The sequence below is a fragment of the Vipera ursinii genome (genome assembly GCF_947247035.1).
Source record: "Vipera ursinii genome assembly, chromosome: 4".
Classification (NCBI taxonomy): Eukaryota; Metazoa; Chordata; class Lepidosauria; order Squamata; family Viperidae; genus Vipera; species Vipera ursinii.
In genome coordinates, this window is record NC_139514.1 from 25,344,454 (window position 1) to 25,370,352 (window position 25,899).

Below are 25,899 nucleotides of genomic sequence, written 5' to 3' on the forward strand. Positions count from 1 at the left end.
TAAGATGCAGCAATAATATTTCTCCTGCTGTAAAGTTAACATCAGAACATTTTTTCAAACTGCTTCTTTGCTTGTTGTTTATAGCTTTGAATCTCAGAAACAGAAATTTCAAAGTGTATGAATGGAATTTTCTAAATTAGTAATAAACCATTTGCCAGCAGTAAATTTTTTATCATGCTACTTTGTTAAGAGTTTATGCATTATTTTGATTGCTGAAGACCTTGAGATGTATGATTAAGAGCGATCTACAGTATTTTATTCTTATAGAGTGAATGGTTATTTATTTAAATGTCTTCTAATTTTTTTACTCACTGATGGAAATTCTAGTATATAAACAGCATGGTTCCATATTTTGTCAGTTAAATAACATCTTTCCAGCCTGGATTTTTGCCTCTGTATACCTTTAGTTCTTGATCCAAGCAATTGGCATTTCTATAGAGGTAAGATTTTTGATAAGAAAGAAAAAACAAACATTCCAAATTGGCCAATGGGCAGGCAATTTGCCACCATCAATAAGTTTTGAATAAATCCATGCACACTCCTTATGGTTATATTTGAAAATATTTGGATAGTTACCTATTCAAATTACCTATTCAATGTAAAAAGCCTTACTAAAGTCTAAATATATGAGATTTACTATTCCTTCATTATCAAAGCAATTTTTTATTTTATCCTAAATGCCCTAATAACAAAAACAACAACAATCCCAACCTAGAAATTAATTTCTGCAAATGTATCTTTGCTTTGTTTCCTTAAAGCAAGAACATAAGCATATTGGACATTATTAAGAATTTTTCTAGGTTCCATTTGACCGGTCTATAAGTCTTGTTAATAGAGATGACAGGAATTGAAATCCAGAAACATGACTTTACCCTTTTTCAGCACTAATTGAAATTATTATAAATGAATATTATACAATTACTGCTGTCAAATTGCCGAGCATTTTTGATAAAAAAAAATACCATGTTCCAATACTGTGAAAAGTAAACTATAATAATTGTTTCCAAAGTTTTCAACTATGTGGATGGAAAAATTCTATATGTATTTAATTTCATTAAAATGTCTAGGTAGGACATAAGATGTTTGGCTCAGAAGAAAAATACAATATCTGTCTTCTACAGTATATTACTCAGAGAAAATTACTGAGAGTCAATGTATAGACTAGGCCAGGGGTGTCAAGCTCAATTTCATTGAGGGCCGCATCAGCATTGCGGTTGCCCTCAGGGGGCCGGGTGGGTATGGTCAGGGTGGGCGTGGCCTACTGGGTGGGCGTGGCCAGCTCTACATCGTTCTCATCAACAGTGCCTTTGGGGGCCTGGGCAGGAGTGGGACAGATCTGAGGGTCTCTGCCAGAAAGAGGGTCTCTGGGCCAGGGCCAAGGCAGTGGGGGCCGTTGCCTCACTGTTTCCAGGATGGCTTCGCGGGCCACATGAAACCACTTCACGGGCCGGATTTGGTCCCTGGGCCTTGTGTTTGACATGTCTGGACTAGGCCCTTTTGGGAATCACAGATTGAAATCCACAATTCTCCCAACCATGGAAACTCAGTGGATCATTCTAGTTCAAAGCTTTTACACCCTTCATTCACTCCTATCCCACCTCTTGAGCTATTGGATGAAAAGCAAAATATAAATATAATAAATAAATAAAATTATTCAGTCAAGCTCCTTTTGAACATACACACAAAGATATATCACACTTAAAGAATCCCATTTATTGCAAATAATTTTCACTAAACATATTAGGAGCTAGCCTATATTGTCCAAAATAATAACTGCTTACTAACATTCTGAAATAACTTTATAATATTAGTCAGACAGGATTTCTCTTAATTCTTTTTCTAGAACAGAGGCTTCTAACCTTTTGCATCATGCTTTCTTAATCTTAATATACACATCTCCCTTAAAAATCCAAACAACAAAATGACATGAACAGTGAAAACAATGTAATTAAATTTTGGGACAGGTGAATTTAATGTAACATAACTAAAAGGTTCTTCATACCTCCCTTGAATTCTGGACCTCTCCTGTGGAGAGACACCTTATAGTTTCAGAAACCCTGTTATAGAGGTATTGAAGCTGTACATCCAATATATAAAAGTGTCTATTGTAATTTATTGCATTTTAAGACTTGTGAAAATTTCAGCAATTCTTTAGCAAATACATTATTTCAAATACCCTGCATTCTCCAAGAACATCATTGGAAATGGGGAATGATGTTAGCCATTTGTTTTTCTGAAGAAGACACACATTAACATGATTCATCTTCTGATAAATGACAACAAACTTTGAATTCTGCCAAAATTCTCACTTTAATATAGGGCTTCCATATCTGGACTGAAAAATTCTGCACATCCATTACATAGAAACTATAATGCTACCATATAATGAATGTCAAGACTTTCTGCAGGACATATATTTCAGCTCTATTGTAATATGAACAATTTGGCTACATAACAGCATTGTTCAAATGACATGGATTTAATAAGAAAAAATGCTATCACTTGTGGAAAGGAATAGGCATTTTTAAACTGTGACCATTTGCTATTATAGCAATACATACCAAGGTAAAAAATATCTAAATATTTAATTAGCACTACTCTGTCCAAGCTGTGATGAGATCTTTGGGGGGAAAAATCCTACATAGTAATAGGATAGCCTAGTCCCCTCCTTCCATTAGCATGGCCCTTAGTAGCATGGAGAAAGAATAAATTCAGTTAGGAAAAATAGGTGAAAGATTGTGTTAAATATTTCCTCTAGGATCAGTTCTCCATTCCTTTTCCTCATATCTTCTTTAGGAAAAAAAATCTGGGAGATCCAATCACTGACTGCATCTGTTTGGCTTCAACAAACTTGTTAAAATCTAGATGCCTAAATCGTGTACGTGCTTACACAAAGCTAAAGTTGGGCATTATAGTGAATCTGCCTCAGTATTTGATAGGGTAGGATCAAAATTCTTGAAACGTAATTCCTTAATTACATTGGAGCATTTGTAAGGTCTGCTTCATGCTTGTGCATAGTATAATTATCATCTTAAAACATTAGCAGTGTAGTTTGGGTTGTATTTTGTGAATATGGATTCAAGTTCACTTTATATCTTGGTGATTTCATGAACACATCCACGAAGTTTATGGGAGTATTTTGTCACTGCCTTCCTCCCATTTAGCCTATAGCCCTGGTGCAATATTTCTTGATATTGTCAAGTATCATTCAAATGCTAACCACCTGCAACCCTGCTTGGTTTTGGGGTGATTAGACAAGTGTTCATATATTAAGAGTTTGGGTAATTTGAGTATGTAATTCTGCAAATTCTACTTTTTTCCCCTTTTTTTTCTAAATTGAACTATTCACTGTCCTTAAGCTATCTGGAAATATACCAAAGGTAGCATATTCTATCATAATACTGTTTGTAGCCTTAATCCAAGCAAAAGCAAGACAAAATGAAATACTTTGTGAACACATAATGCAATTTAATAATTACAATTTATTTTGAGAAAAATTTTAAAATAAGGTACAATGAATTTTCATGACATTGTCACTGATTTTCAATAAACTAATTGCCACTTACTACTGTTTTTTTTAAAAAAAAAGTAGAGCAACTGTAATCTGTAACACTGTAAATCTATTGAACTATAAATCCCGTGTGTGCCAATTTGGGAATTAGTTGCATGGGGCAGAGAGTGGCATAGAACCCTGGGGGTGGGTTAGCACCTTGAAGGTCTCCCCCCCCATGCCTTTTTAACTTTTTCTATCCTTGTTTTTCATCGATGGATAAATAAAGTGATTAAAGTGTGCTTTACAGATAAAAGCATAAAAATCATATAAAAATATAATACAGGCGGGATCTAAGATAGGCGGTATCTAAAATTGATAGGCGGTATCTAAAATTGATGGATAAATAAAGTGATTAAAGTTCAAAATAAAGTCCAAGAAACAGATTGTTAGAAAGCTGTTTTTTATTCATCATCATCATCATCATCATCATCATCATCATCATCATCATCATTGTCAAACTTTATCATTATCTTAGAAAAATCTACAATTGTCTTAACTGAAAATTTGATTGATCTGGAATAGCATGGAATATATTTAGCTATGCTTCCTTTTAACATTTCTCACCAGAGAACAATTTGTAATTAAATGACATAGCATTGTTTCAGCTCCTGACACTATTTCATTTTTTTTGTTGAGCCCATCTTTTCAGGTTGAAAGCATAGAAAGTTATTTTCTGGTAGTGTGATTAGATTGGGGTTGAACTCTCCAGCTGGCAGGCCTGTCTATGACTGGCGGCGGACTGTCCCCAGTGCTTGTCATTTCCTGACATGCCTGACAGGATGGGGACAGCAGCCCCAGACAGGTTCATTAGATGGTGTTTTCTACAGCTGGGCTTAAAATAAAATAAATAAATAAAAGCTGCTGGGGTCTGTCTTGTTGGTTTAAACCTAGTTCTTGTTTTGACAAATTTTGATCTGTGCAGTTTTTAGAATTTGTGACACATTTTTGTTTCCTTCGCCTTTGGCCTGTACCTTGTGCTGTTTGCCTTGTTGCTGTTTCAAAAACCTAACATAGCTTCCCCCATGAGAGGCATGGAACATGCTTATCAGAGCTATAAAGAAAGATAGAATCATACAGTAAACTTGGTGAGCCGCATAATGACAAGGGAAGGAAAACCTTGAGTTCTCAATAAGCCAATTAAAAAAAGTTTATCAGAGAATATGATATAATTACCAGCACACTGCACTGACAGGTATATTGCTTTCTGATGCTTCCAGAAGTTTAACCTGACTTCATAATGGTACTTTACATTTTTGGAAAGAGCCAATTTTTTTTTTAAATTGTAAGGTTTGAGACAATACAAAATTAGTCAAAAGCACAAAATTACTACTGTTTAGAAATAGTCATTTATATAGCTTATTTTAATGTCTATATATTCTTAATAAGATGTATTAGCCTGCTATGTTCCATTGATTATTATTGCACTTCATCAGCATTGTCTTATCTGAATAAAATGGTAATTGAACTGAGTCTAAGAAATAGGCCAGACATAATCTGAAATATCACAAAATAAGCTACTGTAAAAGATTCTTAATCCTCATGCATAGATTTATTAATAAAATTATTAAAATGGTCTTGGTATTGTATCACAAGTCTACAAAGCATTTCCATTTTATGCATTTATATCCATGCAAATTTCCCCTCTATTTTTTAAATAATAATCCCTATTGAAATGCTGGATCCAGTAATTAAAGAAATCATATTAAGCTGGTAATTAAAAAATAATTATTGACTTTTTTAATTTACTGGTGGCTTATTTACTTATTAGCCTCTATACTTGCTTTAGCACTGATCCATAAAAAGAGTTTATTAATTCTGAATATTTTAGATAGTGTAAAAATAGACACATGCAAAACACTTGTCAGGTATTGGTGTCTATCAAGATACAAATGAAATTCCTTGCTGGAATCATTCCCTTTGCTTGTTTCCACCAAGCTGCTTGGCATATTACAGCCTTTTATGCTGGCTGGGTTTAATGGCTTGCCTCTATCTAGTGCAGCTGAAAACGAAGCCCTCCATTCATAGAAATCTAAGCACTTACCTTTCCTTTGTAATGTTAGTTACTGCTGCTTTAGTTTGTGGTCTCTATGACAACTGTTTAAATTGGGATGGCCAACTGTCATCTGGAGTATTACGGAAAGAAAAGTGTTAGTGAGCCCGTAGTCCCACAGATAGAGCATTTCAATATAATCCAATTTTAATTGAGCTCCAGAGACTTTGATGTGCTGCAGAAGGTTGGGAGAGAGCTATTCCAGGGAGAAATTAAAGCAGCGCAGCAAGGCTTCACTTCTACAGACTGTCACCATTTTAAAGAAGCATTAGCATCAAACTTAACCTTCCCCTATGGAACATCTCTTTCAGCCTTTCCTGCTTTTTTTTTTACTACACCATATGTTACAAAGGCAAAGGTACTTTCATCTTTCTATATACATTTTTACACCCTCTTGATTAGATTTGAAAGGCATGTACTGGACTTGAGATGCATCAGAGGCTGTCTCTTGGACTTTGTTTGCAATTCATAGAAAGAAATAAAAAGCAGGAAAGGGATTAGTTTACAATTGTCATCTGGCATGTGTTGGATTTTTCTCTGAAAGATTGCTGAAAAAGCAATCCAGCTGGATGCTAGAAAGTTAAAGATTAGATATCACAATTATTTTTAGCTTGGTTTTACTATTTCTCATGAGTGTGTGAATCCTACTTTATTTGAAGATGCGTACATCTGATAAGAAACCACTCTTTAGCCATTTCCACAAAATACTCTTATTTGTCAACAGAAACATTCACAAGGGAATGAAAATCAACAATGAAACTAATAACTGGACAGAAGGAAAGGAAGGTTCTTTAACTGATTACAACTACCAAATAGTCTCTAGTTTTATTTCATTGATGGCTACTCGGTGATTTCAGTAATTTCATAAACTTACAGCAGTGCATGCAAATTTAGTTAACATCAAAAAGCAATTACTTTATTTGGGGGGGCCTTAACTTTCAAAGCTGCTACTGATACATAAAATGTAGACCTCAAAACATGGAGAGCACACAGTTTTGTCAGAAATCATAATACATAAATGAATAAAACAATGGTTAGGGCTGATACTTCCTTTTTTTATCAGAAGTGAGATACTTATCTTAAGTGGCACTATCAGTCTTAAAGCCATACAGTTTAAGAATATATTTATACATATGTGCAGGTCATCCTAACCCTTGAAAAGCTTAGAATGGCTAATAGTGATAATATTTTATTCTGTTATTTGATGATAATAGATGTTCCAACTGGATCTGCAATCAAAAGTTGCAGGAGTAGTCCTGTACGAAGTTTTGGTTAACTAGTCTAGTTTTCTTAAGGATATACTTTCCATTTCCCCCCTCATTAGTTGCTTACTTACTAGTTTCTATAAAATTAAGTATCATTACATTCTGTTTAAGTGCTATTAGTAATATATTACCAATGATCAAGCCTTGTAGAACGAGCAGGTCATTCTGTGAGTGTCTTGAAGAACTAAAGCATTTCCTGCAATATACTTCATTTTTTATTTTACCATCTATTTAAGAAAAATATGATCAAAAATGAGTTAATATTCCATCATAGGTGATGTAGAAGCAGGTTTTTAAAGTAAATTATTATTTGGATATATACTTTCTGTTGCATCTATGCAGCTGGGAAACTTCATGAATACTTCTCAGTCTCTGTTGCCAGTCTTTTTGATATAATTGTTTCCCCATTTAGTAAATACTTAAATAAAGGCGGTAAAAAGTTATGATGACACAAATAACTTTTCTCTACTTCTTCTATCCCCAGGTTAATTGTTTTGCTCATATCCATGTAATAGTTTTAATAATACTAATTGCAGAAAAGCAGTTGAAAGACTGAAGGAAGGATTAGAAAGAATCAGAATCAGAAGGAAATATAGGGGAAATGTAGGTTTTGGATTATCATATGTTTCAGGGAAACTTGGTTGTTACACAGTGCCATTTCTGTAGAAAAATAAAATGTTTGTATAACAAGATCACAAATATCAATATGTGTCCTTTTTATTGTAAAGGTCCTTGCTTATACGGAAGGCCTTCATGGAAAATGGATGTTCAGTGAAATTCGAGCGGTGTTCTCAAGACGTTACCTTCTTCAGAATACAGCGTTGGAAGTATTCATGGCAAACCGAAGTATGTTTATTGTATCTTTAATATAAAGCAAGTTTTTTTAAAATAAAAATAGTACCTACTGAAACTGAAAATGTGCTTCTAGTTTAGACATTACTATTTTAGTATATCCACATTTCCTATATGGAAATAATTTCTAGAGGGTCTTTAAGAATAATTAATACTGACTTCTGTTCTGAGTAGGAGAAGATATTCAAGGCCTAGCAAAGGTGCAGTAAAGGGACTATCAAGTGAAATGCCGTGGGATGGATCATATTTCAATTATGCAGTGCTTTATTATCCCATGTAGTACAGGGGTGTCAAACTGCTGGCCCGCGGGCCAGACACATCACCAGAAAAACGTGCCCACCCCATTGCTGGCAATGAGAAAAAAGCTCCGCTACGTTGCGCTATGTCACGTGACATTGTACGTTTGACATGTCTGATGTAGTAGCTTTACTCCACATAGGTTGAAAATTATATCTTTCAGACAAAACACAATAAGAAGGAATTGGGAAAGATCATTTTTTTTTCTCTAATTTAAGGAAACCTTCCTCCAACCTTTCATGAATTTTCTTTGTTTTTCTTCATCTACAGGAGAAGGGCGGGATATAAATGGGATTAAAATAAATAAAATAAAATAAAAATAAATAAATAAATAAGGCTTAAATGTTGAGAAGGGAAGGATATAAATATATTAGCAGAGGTTGAGAGGAGTAAACATTTTCCACTCCAAAATTAGATCTTGGAAAGAAAATTTCACTCTTCAAGCATGATTGAAATTAATGCCATTGCTGTTATATTAAGCAAATTCATTTAGCCTGCAGTACTATGACCCTAAAACTGTTTCATTGATGAAATGAAGGACTTGGGATTTTTTTTTCATTGCATAGTTCCATTGTTAATAGGTAACATGCAAAGTGTGACTTTTGTATGCATCAGATTCCCACAGAACCTTTAAGATAACTATATATGTTTCTTTGCACAAAATATGAGAATCCCTTGCATCTTAATTTGAATAAAAATGTAGTTGGATTATATCTCAAATTATATTCTTAGCTTTTTTTGTTTGCTTTTGACAACATATTTTGTGTGTTACACATACAACCTTCTTCTTTTTGTATATCAGCAATTATCTAACCCTTCAATTCTCTTTGTACTGCAGCTTCTGTAATGTTTAATTTTCCTGATCAAGCAACAGTGAAAAAAGTTGTATACAGCTTACCACGTGTTGGAGTGGGAACCAGCTATGGCTTACCACAAGCAAGGTATTCAGTGTTTGATTATCTGTTGAGAAATACATGAGCAGTGCAATATGATAACAATACATAAAAGTGCAATTTAAGTCTGTTATATAAATTATCTTTATACTAGTTTAAAGTGGATTTGAATTCACCCTGAGATAGCTTCCTATGGTGGTTAAGTAGAAATATTTATTTGTTTATAGTTATTCATAGACAAGCACACCACAAAAGACTCAAAGTAATGCAATCTGACTATTTAAATTGAGGAAGTGAGGAATGCTGGGGAGAAAGGGTTATGATTTTTAGGATCTTAACATCTCTCATAATGCTCCTCCAGTCCATTTCCAATATCATTGATTTTGGAGTTTCTGAAAATGAAATTTCCTGGCCTCAGAAAGACTGTCAAGAAATTGGTGGAGAGGCAGGAGATAATCCCTTATTAGACATTATTTTTCTTCTGGAATAGGGCCTTATTCATATTTGGTCTCTTTTTTAATTTATTTAGAATATTCCTAAGCAAAGATCAACAATATTGTTGGGTTCCTTGTGTCTACACCAGTTATATGAATCATGAATTTAGGGATAGAGAGTGAATTATATAAATAAATATTTTCCCTTGGAAAAATATAACTGTTAGAAAAAATGCTTTAGTGATAGAATCTACTAGAAGATTCTTTGAAGGCCACGCTTTCATGGGATATGATTTTGTCTCTTTAGTGTTTTCCTCATGTTTTCCTTCAGACCTATTAGTGCTTTTCTTATCATAATGTTATCCAGTTGTGTAATGAAATGCCTACAAACAAGCAACTAAATTCAGACAGCATCAAGGATGCCACAGTTAAACCCACAACTACATATAATCTCTTTTCACTCTTTAATTAATAAAGATATTGTTCCTTATATACCTTTAAGTTAGTATATTCAAAAAAATAATCTTGATCAGGATGGGCACATTTAGAAAAGTGGTATGGTATGTCCTTCAAATATTACCTGAACAATCATGCATCATTTATTTGATTCTGACATAATAATATTTTTATGAATCTATTTAGTTACTCCTTTAAAGAACAGCAAGTTACTCCTATAAAAATTAATATAAAGTAATTTGGATTCCACTGATATGATAGCTTGGTGTGCAAAAGTTAATAAAGTTTTAAAAAACATTCTAATAGTTTATACAATGAGGCAGAAGGCAAACAAGCAGTTACAAATGCTGGACACATCAAAAGAGTAGGGAGTTTTATCTATTTATTTGATTTATGCACACTTGTCTCTTTTAAGCACTCAGAGACAGGGCAACACAAATGTATTCAAAACAAATACAATCTCCTTTGAAGCTTCAGTCTGTCAAATTATTAAATCAAATACAGTTAAAAAGATAAGCCAGCTTTAGAGGTAGGAGTTTATGTCCTTTTACTCTCCCCCCCCCCCCAAAAGGTAAGTCTGGAACACCAGCCAGCCTTAGCTGAGGAAATATAGGCAGCCCTCTTTTTTTTGACAGCTCCCTTTCTTTCCATCTGGCATTATTCTTTGATGGAACATCTCAGTTCCTGCTAGGGAAGTGAGCAATGTCACAACTAGGCCTCTTTTGAAGTCCAGCAACAGTTTCTTTTGACATTCAGTTTTTTGACACCCTTCTCTTTCCTTTTTTTTTCCTTCCCCAAAAGCTTTGTTCGCTCACACAACTTTCAACATCTTCAAGCATCGAGTTTAAAAATACTCATATTCTGATGATGAGGCTAACTGTCAAAGAGGTTGTTTTTTTTTCCCCATTCAAAGAAAACAACAGCAATTGTTTTCCTTTGCAATTGTTTCATGGAATTCGTCAGTGTTTTTATTTATTCCCCCATGCTCTTTAACAACTATATGTTAACTGTGGAACTTATAGATGTGGTCTGAACTGTCCTCAGTGTTCAGATGACTTCTAGAATTATTTCTCCTTTTTATCTTAAACTTGATTTAAACTTTGAGGAGGGTAATAATTTGAATGAGGGCCAATGAATTGACACTCAGTCCTGAAAAGAAAGAGATGATGTCCACTGAGTAGTTCTTAACCTGTTCTTGAATCCATCATGTGACTGATTGCATATCTGGCCTAGTGGATAGTATCACATTACATCAACTCAGGCAGATATACCACCTGAAATCCTGCTTGTGCAGAGTTGACTTTGAGACATTCTGGGCTAAGATTCACCTATAAATCTGCCTTTAGCTATTAGGCTCAAATTGGTCAAACGTCAATAGTTAAATCCCACATTTCAAAGAATTCCCCCTCCCCTGAGTTTGATAGCATAAAAATTGAGAAATTGTTGGCATAATTGACACCTCTACTCTAGAACTCTTGGTTTTCAGCTTGTCTTTCATGAAAATTTGATTTCAGTTATCTATACTATAGTAACCAATTCAATTGCATTTCTACAATGCATTGTGTGTAAGGCTATTTCTGAATTACTATTTTGCATGACTGAGGTGTTCATGAAATTCTTTATCAGTGCCTTTCCTATGGAAACTTCCCAGATTACATTCTGTTCTCTTAATAGTTGCAGGCGAATATACTTCCCATCTCCAGTGCATTTCATATTGTGTAATATTTTAGCTCATCACCCTGCAAGATTAATGTTTTTTCTCTTCTTTTGATGTACAGGCTGTGTATATATATATATATTATTATGAAGGTACTTCCATAAATTCTTAAAGGTTTAAAGTGCATACTATCTAAATATACTTTCAGTGGTATTGTAACAAAATAGAAAGAAAATTAAATATAAAATATAAACTTATCCAGTTATAGAATATCAATTGTTACAGGTAGTTCACTAATATATTAATAATTGGTGTATTAGTGTAAAATTCTTACATTTTTTATCATACAGAAGGAACTAGATATAGAATTAATTGACAAATGAGCTCTAAATAAGTAAGTCAATGTATTGGTTGAGAAATATTGCTTTGCAATAAATCCATATATAAATAGACATTTAACATCATATAAGTAAAATGTGTATCATGGGAATAGCATCCAATAAATAAAAGTCAAGAGTGGGCATTGAGGAGGTATAAATAAAAATACAATTTTCTTGTCATATCTTGTCATAACAAGGTGCCTTTAGATCTCTACATAGCATGGACTAGACTATTTACAGGACCACCTCTTTCTGAGATTATTTGCCTATCCCACCAGATCCAAACACAACCCAGGTCTCTTCCCTGAAATGCTACCATCCAATGGGATCTAAGAATCATGCCTTTTCTATGGCTGCCCCTTCCTTGTGGAATACCCTCCCCCTGATATTCTAGCTTTTTAGCCTTCTGGAAGGCCACCAAAACCCAGATGTTTAGCCAGGCTCTGGGGTAGAGTAATGTAAGACTGTGCGTTACTGTTGGGACACCTTGTTGTGATTCAGGGTCAGCCTGTGGGTTCGGCAGTTGGGTCGGACGATTCAGAGGAGGAGGAGGGGGGTGTTGGAGAGCCTCCAGAGGATAGCCCTGAGGCTCCGCAGAGCCCTCAGCCAGGCCCCTCCCATCTGGTTACGACGCAGACCCAGCTGTGTGAGCCTGACAGCGTGGATGAAGATGACCCACAGCTGGCCCTGTTCAAGGACGCCCGACGCAGGAGGCAGTCAATCAGGAGTAAACAGAGGAAGGCAATGGGGCACCTTGGAAGGAGGCAGAGAGAAGCCACGCCTTGAACTGTTTAAAAGGGGAATGTGTGGGAGGGCTGGTTTGCTGAAGGCAACCGTTTGAATAGCTCCTGTTTCATGGTTCGTGTTTCTGTTTGCTCTGTTTGCTCTGTTTTATGTCAATAAATTTGGCAGGCTTAGTTCCAGCCTCTTGCCATTTTGTAAAGGGGTTGTCCCAGCCTTTTCTGCAGGGCTGGTAGTAGGCTGGTACAGAACACACCTTAAAAGGATGGCTTAGGCACCTGGTTTTTTTTGGGGGGAGGGGTATTACAGTATTTATGTTATGTAGTATTATTTGAGCCACCCAAAGTTGTTCTCTATGATAGGAAGCCACAAAAAATATTTTAAATGAATAAAATATATCTGTTGTGAATTGTTAATTGTGGCATAGTGTGTCTAAAAGGGATTAGGCACTTATGGAAAATCACAAAACGATTGTTTTTGTTTAACATTTCCCTTATTTGCCCATCTTAGTCTTTCAGAGCAAATTATTCATGCCTCAGCTGTGCATGCTGATGAGTGAAAAATCCATCTCCTAACTAATTAAGAGACTTTTTAACTCTTTATTTTGTTTTAATTGTCCAAGTAACTAAAAAGAATATGATGTAAGATGAATAGAGAGTCTCTTAATATTCTCAATGTCAGACATCTTTTTCAAGATAGATATCTTACAAATCTTTACAATATTCTACTAACCCTTCTGTAGAACTCAAGAGAGAAAACTCTCATGTTACATTCCTTATTCAACTTTCATTGTCCTTATTTGGAGCTATCCTAACAATGCTTAACAACTTACTTACCATAGTAGCAGTTATTATCCACATAGCCTTTGTATGTAGAATAGTGCTTTGATTAAGCCCAAGTAAAAAAGTTAGAAGGCAGAGGAACTAAGAAGGAAAGAAAGCAAAAAACAGATGGATGGATGAGGATAGAAATTATAAATTATTGAAAAGCTGAAGAAAAAATTGGAGACACAAAAGCTAAAATAATAAAAATTAGGAACAGGGAATGTTTTATAGATTAGCCTATATTAACTTGTCTCGAGAATAATACATGTATTTATTTATTCATTATTTATTTAAATTGGTTGATACATCAAACAAGCTCTTGACCAACTCCGTGTGGTTTACAATCAAACTATACCTATACAGGATTAAAAAATAAAAATGCAATAAAAATAAATAAGTAAACTTAACATTAACAATTTAACAATGAAATATTGTGTGCCAAGGAACCATAAACATTTATGTAATCAATATGGTTACATGGAAGGAATTTCTCTCTACTTATCATTTGATCAAAAAGAAATGATCAAGTTTTTATAAATTTTCAAATCTCAGAAAAGTTAAATTTCTAGGTAGGTGGATTATCCAGAAAAAGAGGATAGCAGTCAGGAAGATCTACTTCCATAAACAGATTAAGAGAGTAAAACCGCAAACTCCACACTTTGTGAGCTAATTAGGTGGGCAAAAACTATTGGAAGCAAGTAGTTCTGTATAATCTAAACTGTAGCTATCCAAAGAGCTTTAAAGACCTTTAAAAATGACAGGTGACACCTTGAATGGCACCCAAGAGCTGAGAGAGCAGCTCTTGAAGTAAATGTGCTACATGGGTAAACAAGGATACATCCATAACTACTCAAGTTGCTACATTATGGACCAGCTGTAATTTCCCAGTGACTTTCAAGGACAGATCTATGTACAACTCATTGCAAGTCCAAATAGGAGGCAACCAAGGTTGTAATTGGCAAAACAAATGACACTGTGTAAGGGTCATCCTATTCCTGCCTATCCAGTTTTGCTCATTTCATATGTATAATCATATACAATATCATTTAATTATACTGATTTTTCATGATTTATTCTGTCAAAATCATGAAAATCTATATTGTGAAGTGGGTAAAGAAGTATTTAAGTATTCTGCTTCACGAAGTGGAGGACGTAAACTGCCACTGTTTACATGACTAGACCATTTCTATGAAAATTAATATGATAGCCAAAGTCAGGTTTCAACCTTCATACACTTGGATAGCAATGAAGATGACAGGGGGTTAGGCTTATTATCAAATCACTTTTGACTTTTCTTGATTACATTCTCAGAACACAGTTCTGTACAACTCTGTCCAGTTAAATTGTCCATATATTAAAAGACTTTAAATGTATTACTCTGTATTAGATAGATGATCTATTATTTAATTTTATAAATGAGATTTTATATTTATAGATATGTTCTTAATTTTGCATAACTGTGTTCTTAATTTTGATTGATTTTAATAATTTGTTCATAGTAGTGTTTCTTTCAATAAAAATGTTACTTTTCAACAAAGGATAGATTATTTTGAGATTGAAAACATGAATAAATTGTCAGTAGATAAGCAAATCGACGACTTTTAATTATAATTCCTAGACGAATTTCTCTGGCTACTCCTCGTCAACTTTATAAATCTTCCAATATGACTCAGCGGTGGCAGCGAAGGGAGATTTCCAATTTTGAATACCTGATGTTTCTCAATACTATAGCCGGTGAGTCTTCTGTTTCTTTATTCTTCATAATACAATTCAATTTGTCAAAGTGTTTAGTACTACAAATGGATGGAGTACAATATTCCTCTGTGATGTAAATGCAGCTTTATGATTAGTTCTGAAAAAGTATGTAATATCATATAGGAAAAAATATCACTCTTCATATTTGTTTTTTGTGGTGGTAGGTTTTTTCTTTCTTTCTACCATTTGCTATACTGACAGCATGGTCTGAAGCTTTGTTAGAGTCAGCAAACCATTGGTAATGTAAGACTACAAGTAATTATGGAAAAACTTATTTTGCTGTGTTGCAATTCTTAACAGTAACAGCAAGATAGTAAAATAGTATTCTGCTTAATTCAAGGTACTTCAGTGGTGTTATCATTAAATCACAGCATATTTTAAGTACTATGGACTATGTATGATCATATTTTGCCTAAAATTTAAAACTGTAAATCAGCCATGATGAGAAGACAAGGGGAAAGAAAGAGAGGGAGGGAGGAACCCCTCCACATCCCTCCTGATTCATACCGCCTCCTAAGTGCCAACCCTGACCTGCATGGCACCTCTTGTTCACACCCAGGCACCAACCCATGCCACCCATCCGCATATGACCCTGACCTACAGGACTCTTCTCACAAACCATTGTGACCCCAGCCTTCTTGATCTATGTTTCCCTCCATGGTCTCTACCCGAAGCCATGTGTCACATACCCCTGCAACAAAGCAACAGGACTTCCAAAATAATATGTACCCAAATTTAATAAATCTTTATATTGAAGAGTATATTATAGTTCTTGTTTAATAATGTAATGAGTTCTTCCATAGTGGTCCTGTTTCTAATCTCTTTTTCATTTTTTGAATAAGTAGAATTGCTTGCTGAAATGTCATATTCAAAATCTCTGAAATTATTTTAAAATATATCTTTCTGCCCTGTTCCTGCAAACATTCCTCAGATGTTACTTTATCTTGTGTTTTTAAGAAGGCACAAATCAAAGAGTTTCAATGTTGTATTAAATAATAAAATTATAATTATTAATTGAGATGGTTTGCTAATGGAAAATTCTCATCATTTGCCTAACTAGATCTGAAACGTAGAGTCGTTTTACACTGCTGAATCTCATTTTGACAAAGAATTTCATTGTCAATTCATTCTGTTTCTAACGTTTTTGCTTCTTTCCTACCCTTCTTGTCACTGAACATATTTCATCATGTTTACAACTCTGTTTTTTCCAAAGGTAAACATAGCACTCTGTTACTTATCAATCATGCTAAGTTTTATACTCTCTCTGCCTGGTTTTTGTCTTTATTTTGTAGACTTAAGACTTCCTGACTGGATTATATTATACTACGTTTAGTTACCAGAGACCCTTTGATTTATGTAGTGCAGAAGGGAAGATAATAATTTCATTTTTTTTCCACCAAATAGTAAAATACATAGAACAGAAACTCTGCTTTTCAAACAATAAGTATTCGCTACTTATTTTTTTTCTGAACTTGAACAATGAAGAAGAGCATAATATTTGAAGTAGATTATCTGTTATAGTACTGATCACTGGAATATTTGAATCTATTTGTAATAAGCAGACTTATTACATTACATACCAAAATGCATTTAATATTAAGTTTAAAATCAATATACCTAGTACATTATAAATGAAAATACCGAAGACAGAAAAAGCAATCTAAACACTTTGTTAGAGATACTCCTTAGAAAAGATGAAAAGTATTGCTAAGGTAGAGCATATAACATGAGAAAGCTTTAATAAATAAAAGAGTCTTATTTGTATAAAAAAAGAATGAGGAATATTCCACCCTTATTTAGTATGGAAAGAATCTTTACATTTTAGTCTAAAACTGACATGTTCAGGTAATGAATTCAGAGACATTTCTCCCCCCTTGTTCCCGCCTCTTCCTTTTTAGCATTTTCCACATTTTTACTCTGCAATGTACAAGCCCTCACTGGTTAATTATGTATATATTTAGGTACTGCATGTGTTGAGCTTATTATTGTCATCTAATTAGATGTAACTTGAACTGCTTGCTTCTAGAAAAACCATTAAAAATTCTTTCCTAATGACCTAGAGATGACAAAATGTCTGTAAAGTGTGAAGAAGCAGACAAGCACAGGAACATCGCTTTTAAAGAGTGTTAATCCAGATGCTGCAATCATCTAATTAAACAATATTTTGCTGTCATTAACATTTTCACCAAGGAATTGCAGTTATAATTTTTTTGTCAGCTGTCTCTGTATCATTTTCCTTCAAAACGAAAGTGCCATATAAAAACTTTAATTTGGATGGTTTAATTAAAGTTACCGTACTTTAATGAAGAAACATTGAGTATATTTCTGAAATTTAATTTTTTTTCCTGTGCCTTAGGTTTTATTGTTCAAGTTATTTAATGCCATAGGCTTGCAATATTTAATATTCAGGCTTTAATCTTAATCTTTGTAAATTTAACTGAAAGAAATTTTGCTACTTCAGTATAAGTAAATTATATGTCAGTATTGTAAAAGTGTGTATTTCTGTAGTTCATTATGTAGCAGAGAAATCTTTGTGCTTAACTTATCAGGGACAATGTAATAAATAATATCGGCCTCAGCCTTTTTGGCCTCCTTTCTGCCATTGTGCTGCTAACTATAAGTGGAAATGTAACATTTCTCCTGGGGATAAGTAGGTCCCTTTTATATGCAGAGGTATAAATATTCAAGCAGGCGCACAGAGGAATGTGAGAAGTAACCTCTGCAGATCCCACTATTCCTTCCAGTAGCAGTCACCATTGGAAGTTAAATCAGCATGCATTGGGTCAAGCCTTCTAAAATAGCTATATAATCATTTGGTTTGAACATTGATTAAAGTTATGAGATGCTCTTAAGTTAGGAAAAGTTTCTGTATAGTGATGTCTTTTTAACAAACTAGGTAAAATGTGTGATCTGTCTGTTTTGGAAAACACAGTAATATCCACTAATACAAAGATTTGGGATGTCTCACAATAATATTTTATACTGATTTATATTTATTTATAAATATATTTATATGTGTTTATTAGTAGTTGTGTGACTATTATACAGTATAAGATAGATTTTTGCCTGTCTTTGTATTTTTTAATTATCTTTTCTAATTTTTTTAAAGTTCTTTTTTAAATGTAAAGACTGTTTTGTTAATTGGATAGGTATAACGTTTTTAAATAACATTTAAAAAATATTTAGGCATTTCATATGTGGTATTTCATTGAGTCAGTGGTGGGATTCAAATATGTGAACAACCAGTTCTCTTTGTGGATGCCGCTGCCGGAAGTCCATTCTGGGCCTGGGCAACAAAAAATTAGCTACCGGTTCTGCCGAAGTGATGCAAACTGGCTGAATCCCACCACTGCATTGAGTGCAAAAAGTATAAATGGGGGAGAGTACAGTTAACGAACCTGTCAGGATAGAATTAATTCACCCTGAGTGAAAGCACATATCTAGAATTTACATTTCAGCTTTTTGTATAATACATTCAAGTATAATACATTCAAGTATAATACATTTGATGCATATTAAATGAAAATAGAATCATAGGTAGATGCCATCATGATTTATATGCTTATTCTGCACATGGGTTGTACACATACAAAGTCATTATCAGTTAAGCTTACATACCTATATAATCCCAGTATACTACTTGTTTAGGTTTTTTATAGTAGAACTCACAAATAATAAATTTTTTGAATTGAATCTGCTACTTTTGGGACAAGAGAGAAACATATATTATGTTGTTGGTAGTTTGCTTGAACTTATAGTTAGATATGCTGTAGTTGTTAAGTTCCATCAGATGAAATATAATACGTTTGATAATGGTATAAAGAAAATTATGTTTGGACTGCTGTTTTGATAAAGTAGTTAGTTTAAACAAACATCCATAATTTTTATATTATTTTATCAGGACGTACTTATAATGATCTCAATCAGTATCCTGTGTTTCCATGGGTATTAACAAATTATGAATCAGAGGAGTTGGATCTAACCTTGCCAGGAAACTTCAGAGATCTTTCAAAGGTATGTTTCAGTTGTGTGTTTAGTGAAATGATGAAGCTTACTTCTATTCTCTGAAAGAAAACATGCATTCTAGCTCTTGGGAAAGCAATTTCAATTATCATTAGTTAACCTGTGATCCATTGAGTCATTGTTTCAGAGATATTTCCTAACCTACAAACAGAATGAAAAAGGCAAAAAAAAGTGAGCCGAAGCAAATTCTGACTTCTTGCCATATTAACCAGCTAATGGTGGGACTAGACTATCCAGCTCCAGAGTACTAGGTGTGACTGGTCTACCTAATATCCAGCAACTGAAACCAAGCCCAGGAAATTTGCCAAATTTCACTCCCACAAAAGTCATGGGCTCTGGATTTGAGATGCATTGTATAAGTCAGCTGTCTCCAACCTTTTCAGCTTGGCAGCCCGGCAGGGGGGAGGGAAGGGGAACTTGGCTGCGTGAGTGGTGGGATGGCATGCATACATGTGCACAACTCAACTTACACAAATGGCAGCATGGCATATGCACATGGTGCACCACTTGACTTGCTCAAGTTGAGCTGCTCACACATCTGCATGTGTGCCAACCCGTCACTCATGCAGGTTGAATGGATGTGTGTGCCAGTTGCGATTAAGCCAAGGCCCAGTAGTAGGTCGTGGCCTATGAGTTGGGAACCCCTGTTATATGTTATACCATCTGAGGTACCTTGGTTTAAAATTGTTGCTATATGACACAGTGTTTTGCCTAGTTAAAGGTTACAGTACAATATAGTAGTATACAGATAGCATAAGGTGACGTATCGTGACTTTTTTGCCATTGCCGGCAATGCGGTGGGTGCGGTTTCGCTATGATCCAGCTGGCCTGTGAGCTGGCAGTTTGACACCCCTGTTGTAGAGGAAAAAGGAAATCAGATTTTATATTATTATTATTATTATTGTGTGCCACCAACACTATTCTGGTTCAGTGAGGCTCATCAGACAACATTACAGTTTGCAATATAAGAAATAATACTTATTCCATGGTACAAAATTCATAATATATCAAAATAGTAATGAATTATAATGAGCAATTATACATAATAATAATATAATGGCACATTTAAAAGAGTATTCATATATTAGCATGTATAGTATTGATATATTAGCATGAGATATGCATATTGAGATTGAAAACTCATTGAATGGCACACAAAAATAAAACATTTTCTAATTACAGATTCCTCTCAAGATTTTAAAACTGATGTTCATGTCTTCAAATCATATGACTAAAAACTGTCATATGCCTAGAATATTTATTTAGTACACTTCCCAAATATGGGAAATCGACAAGAAAAATAAGAGAACTATAAAACAGAAAATTAACTTTTATTGCTGCATTGTTTTATTTTCTATTTTACATTTTTAAGAAAATATTTAAATTTGTCTTACATATAGTCCTGTTTATTCTGACTGGCAGTTGCTTAGCTAAACTAATGGGTTTTACTTTACTTTAGATCAGTAATCCCAACCTTTTCTATACCCTGCACCTTTAGAACACTTCTGATATATTCTCGCACCCCTTACAAAAGTTCAAAATAACGGCAACAAATTATGCATATACACTGTAATTTTGAAAACCCAAGTTTTTGCACCCCCTGGAATATCGTATCGCACCCCTGCTTGGGAACCCCTGCTTTAGATATATCTATATATAAAGCAACTACAAAATCCTTCATAAAATATACACTTGGCTTTTTTGGTATACAAAACCACAACTTCTCCTATCAAAACGGAGGGCCCAATACTTACTCCTAGCTAGTTCCTTCAGTTAAAGTCATGATAATTGGATGGGTCTTTAACAATCTTCCTTTGCACTAATAGTACTATTTTCTGACCAGCAAGATTTCTGACTTCTTCCTACTGAATATGACTTGAAGCATTAATCACTTTTATGTGATTAAAAAAGAAAAACTAGTGCCCACAGAGGAGTTACCAAATAACTATATGAATTGTATTTAATTTAAAAAGCTGCTGGGAAATACTTTTTTTATTTATAGAAGGGAAGGGATTTTTGGATTAGATAATATTACTTTATATTAACAATTCAGCTAACGTTTATGTATATATAAGATATAACTGAAATGTACTTCACTTCTCAGCCACCTGTTTGATCCATAAGTGAAATATAATTAAAAATCTGAGAAGTAATAGTAATGTGCAGGGAACTGTTTATAGCAGAACTTTATGTTCCCCAAGGCAAGTTGTTATTATCTACATCTTTTTTGCTTCTATGAAAAGGGATGCATAATGTTTGACTGATCATTAATATTGTCAACCCATTTACCATTTTTCTAATATATTGAAGTAATTCTGTGGCCATATTGGAATGGTATAATATGCTTCACATTTGTGAAGCAAATATATGTGTCCCAGGATAATGTTGCAAGATCCAATCTGGTCCCAGTGATCGAGCCAGATTGGGTCTTGCAATACACTCCAAATTTTTGCTATATAAAATAAATCAGTTCAAAAAGTAAAACCCTAATTTCAGTTCAGTTTAGCAAATCTTGTTTGTTGTGTTATGTTTAGGGTAGATTTTGGAATATAAGTTAAACTTCTAAGAAATATCTACACTTTGTTATCATCAATTTACTTTTTCAAATTAGAAAAACCACTTTATTAAATAATATGTTTTAAATGTATGATCTTTCCTACTTTCTATTCTATTGCAATGTTATCAACAAAAATCACAACACATTTAAATTAAGCAATTTAATGGATGCATTTACTGTATATATTTAGCACTAGTTTCATTGTTGTTATTGAATATTAAGCCTTAATGATTTCAATGGATATTTCCAGGAAAGTAGATACAATATTGTATTAGAAATAATATAGTGCAATATTTCTCATTAGAATTTCTTCAGAATGAGTTCATGGGTATATGGATGAAGGGATAAATAATAATAATAATAATAATAATAATAATAATAATAATAATAATAATAATAATAATAATAATAATAATAATAATAATAATAATAATAATTTTATTTGTATACTGCCCTTCTCCCGAAGGACTCAGGGCGGTGAACAGGGCAAACATATAAAAGTACAAGAATACAAATATTAAAAGCGATTAAACAGGGTGCCCAGAAACTAACAACAATAAGTTAAAATACATTAAAACAATATTAAAATCCAAACCCATCACCCATCAGGCCAGGCCGGATTGTTAAATATAGCATTTACATACCTATGTATACAAATATACAATAGTAGTATAATAGTAATAGAATGTCTAACAAAGGCTTTGTTTCTGTTAGCATCAGTACTAAAGTACTACATTGACTTAAGTGGTTCCTTTGCTTGTAGTGCTTACTTTACAGTATCTCAAGTCCAGAAAGCCCACTTTTCTACTCCACAATTTTTTGAATCCTCTTATTTTCAAAATTAATTTCCAGTGTAGCAAAAGGTATAGTTATTCAAAATGCATGTGGAGGACAACATTTTACAGAATGTTTTAATTACATTTAAGTGTTTTAAAGATCTAGTTTCATGTAGTTGTTAAGGCATTAGCTAAAACCAGGATATTGTGAGTTCTAGCACCACCTTGGACACAAAGCCAGATGGGTGACTTTGGCCCAGTCACTTTTCTTACTCTCAGCCCTCTCAGAAGGAGGCAATGATGTACCACTTCTGAAAAATCTTGCCAAGAAAACTACAAGGACTTGTCCAAACAGAATCTTGGAATTAGACGTGATTGATTGGAAGGGGGGAAAGTGTTTTAGGAGCTTACTTTAAATGAATTATTTATTGTTCAAAATCAATAAATAATTCTAAAAGCAACAAATATTTAATAATTACATTGTCAATTGAGATGTGGTCAGATTTAAAATATGGGCTGGTCTCTAATTCAAATAGGTTATACACATTCATCTTTGCCCATACATAAATATTCTATTTCTGCTCTTTTGCCCTTAAATAAGGCATTTCCTTTCTCTTTTTCTAGGAAGTGACCTACAAAGTTACTTTTAAAGTACATAATTAGTTCTGTAATTATTCAAAATAGCCCCAGGAACAGTTCTTGGAAGTCTGGTTTTAGAAATCAGGATAATTTTGTGTGTCATTGTAAAGATACAGCTTTATGTTACCATGTTTAAAGATTGGTTTCTGCTTTTGTTAGTTGCTGAGTTGAACAGGAAATGTTACAAGTAAGCAACTCTTCCAATTTTTTTTAAATGCAGCATTTGTCTTCGTATTTCATTATATATATTTAATTGTAAGTTTGAAAAATAAGGCAAAGTATTTGTCAAGGTGTTTTATCAGTTAGACACTTGAGACTTCAAGTTATATTCAAGACATACAAAAGGTCAGAGGTTACATTTATTGTTTGACAAGTTGAAAAGCTAATGAAAGAGACTGTCATAGATCCATAGATTATCTCGGCATGAACAAGCCATTGGGAGATCTGCTTATTTTCATCTTGATTGGATCTTCCTGTAAGAATCCCACTAAGCTTTCAAATAAGCAATATTTTTGCAATTTTTATTTTAATTTAATTCTTTTAAGAAAAATAGTTTAACATGTTTTATATAAAATTGTATAGAGCATTATATGGTACTATTAGTATATGACTTTAGCATCCTGTATCATCTCTGCTCATTAAAATATAAATAGATCTTTCCCTCATTATTTCCAATCGTGCAAAATACTATAGATTGCAGCTCCATTACTAATGACAAATTCTTCTAGTATTAACCAATATGAAACACATCAAACATCTCAATCTGTGAAAAATATTCATTATTATTATTAATCACAAAATTCTTTACAGGCAGATAATAAGCATAATGAGTTACTTATGTTATGCTTTAGTTTACAGAAAAGGAAGTAATAATATATTGAGGTGTTTAAATTAATTAATGAATAAATGAAAGTGTGATTTTTTTTTCAAGCAGGAAATTTTTCATACAACCAAAGTAACTGTCTGACTAAAGCAATGCTAAAGCTTTTCCATGTAGAACCTTTTGTTTAATTGGGAAATGAATAAAATTTCTTTCCCATACAAAATTCAATTTTTTACTTAATTCAGTTAATTATATTAACTTTCTAACTTTAAAGTTATCAGAATTGTCCTGCTACCATACCTGTTCTGAAAAAAGCAGTAATCAGTTTAGTCCTAGGAATATTTAAGTCATTAAATAAATATTTGACAAATCTAAATGAGAAAATTACATATTTATCAAAGAAAGTATATGACTATCATATTCTTGGATCAAATAATATATGATATATATGATATGAAATGTATCTGAAAAGAATTATTTATATACCTTGCTTGTAAACATATAGAACAATGATAGTACAATTTGAATTTGATTGATTATAGTTGGATTCTTCTATAAATCTGCAAATTTATATATATGTTAATAAAGCAAATCTCCAAGATAAGATTTATTTCAAGAGGATGTTAATAAGTGAAATGTAAAGTAATAAATAATATTTATTTGGGGTTTTTTCCAGAAAAAACAGTTAACCATCATTTCACAATAATATTTAACAATGAATGAATGAACCTTTATTGTCAAAGTACAACCATGTATACATTGAGATTGGCTGAGCCTCCCTTCGTGCCCCCCCACAACTCACAGTGACAACAAACCCTCCATCTTATTACACCATGTGAGCTAACACCTTGCATTCATGTAAATTGACACTATATTGCATAGAATCTCAAATTAAAACTCTTTCCAAAATTAAATAAATAGTTAACTACTCCATTTTGCATCTAAATTATCTAGCAATGGCACTCTTGGAGTTCTTCAAGACAATGCTATTTTGCAAAGAATTCAACAGCACAACATGAGGGCAATAGCAGCCTTCCATGAATGTTCTTCAACAGCTAATATTAGAAGGCATACTGAATTTATGGAGCAGACTGCATATTACTATAGACAGTCTCAAAGATGCCTTCAGAAAACAGAACAGAATAAGATCTACCAGAAGAACAGGCATAGGCAAGAGAGACATGATGTACAAATACTAATCTTCATTTAAACAAAGCAGCTTACTTGCATCAAGTGTTTTGGTGTTACCATTTGACATTATGAAATGTTCATATGCCACTAGTTCTCATAGATTTTAGCTAACATTTATGGATTTGATGAGCTTGATCAGTGATTCTAATCAAAATAAACATTATATTATGTCCCACTAGAGGTTAGTTCTAGAAATCCTGGGTCAGCAGGATTAACTTCTAATTTTTATATTGAATTGGAACTAGTATCAATTTCTGATATCGTAAACTGTAGCACATTATTCCTGAAATCAGAATTTCTTGGTCTTTTGGGTCTAAAACGAAAGTAGGCTAACATGTAAAAAATATTAAAATCATATTAGAATCTATCCTGTTGGCATCTGATATAGTACAGAAATATTGAAATCACTGATTCATGTATCTACCTTTCAATGTATTTCTGCACATGCGTAAGGAGAAATAATTTCTATTAAATTCATTGAGATTTATTCCCATGTAATTTGGTGTACAGCTAAAGTCTCTTTTATAAACCATAGTAATATACTGTAGTTGAACATACCATTTATTTGAATGTCTTTGTTTGTTTTGGAACAATTGTGTTGTGCTTTTCACCAAAACAATTCCCAGAACAGTTTTCAAATAATATATAAAAATAGTCATGCCAAGAAAATGCATCACAATAAAAGCAGCAATTAAAAACAGCAGGCAAAACCATCTCATAATAAGTACTTATT

The 25,899-nt window shown here is 33.3% G+C and overlaps 1 protein-coding gene across 3 annotated transcripts in view; it reads left to right on the forward strand.

Moving 5' to 3' along the window:
- Positions 1 to 25,899, forward strand: part of NBEA (neurobeachin) — a 372,004-nt gene that overhangs the window by 279,867 nt on the left and 66,238 nt on the right. For all 3 annotated transcript variants that reach the window (XM_083361881.1, XM_083361879.1, XM_083361880.1), the window contains 4 exons: positions 7,597 to 7,714; positions 8,856 to 8,958; positions 15,021 to 15,136; positions 19,059 to 19,171. In XM_083361881.1, the coding sequence (XP_083218007.1) occupies positions 7,597 to 7,714; positions 8,856 to 8,958; positions 15,021 to 15,136; positions 19,059 to 19,171 (450 nt within the window). The remainder of the gene's footprint in view (positions 1 to 7,596; positions 7,715 to 8,855; positions 8,959 to 15,020; positions 15,137 to 19,058; positions 19,172 to 25,899) is intronic.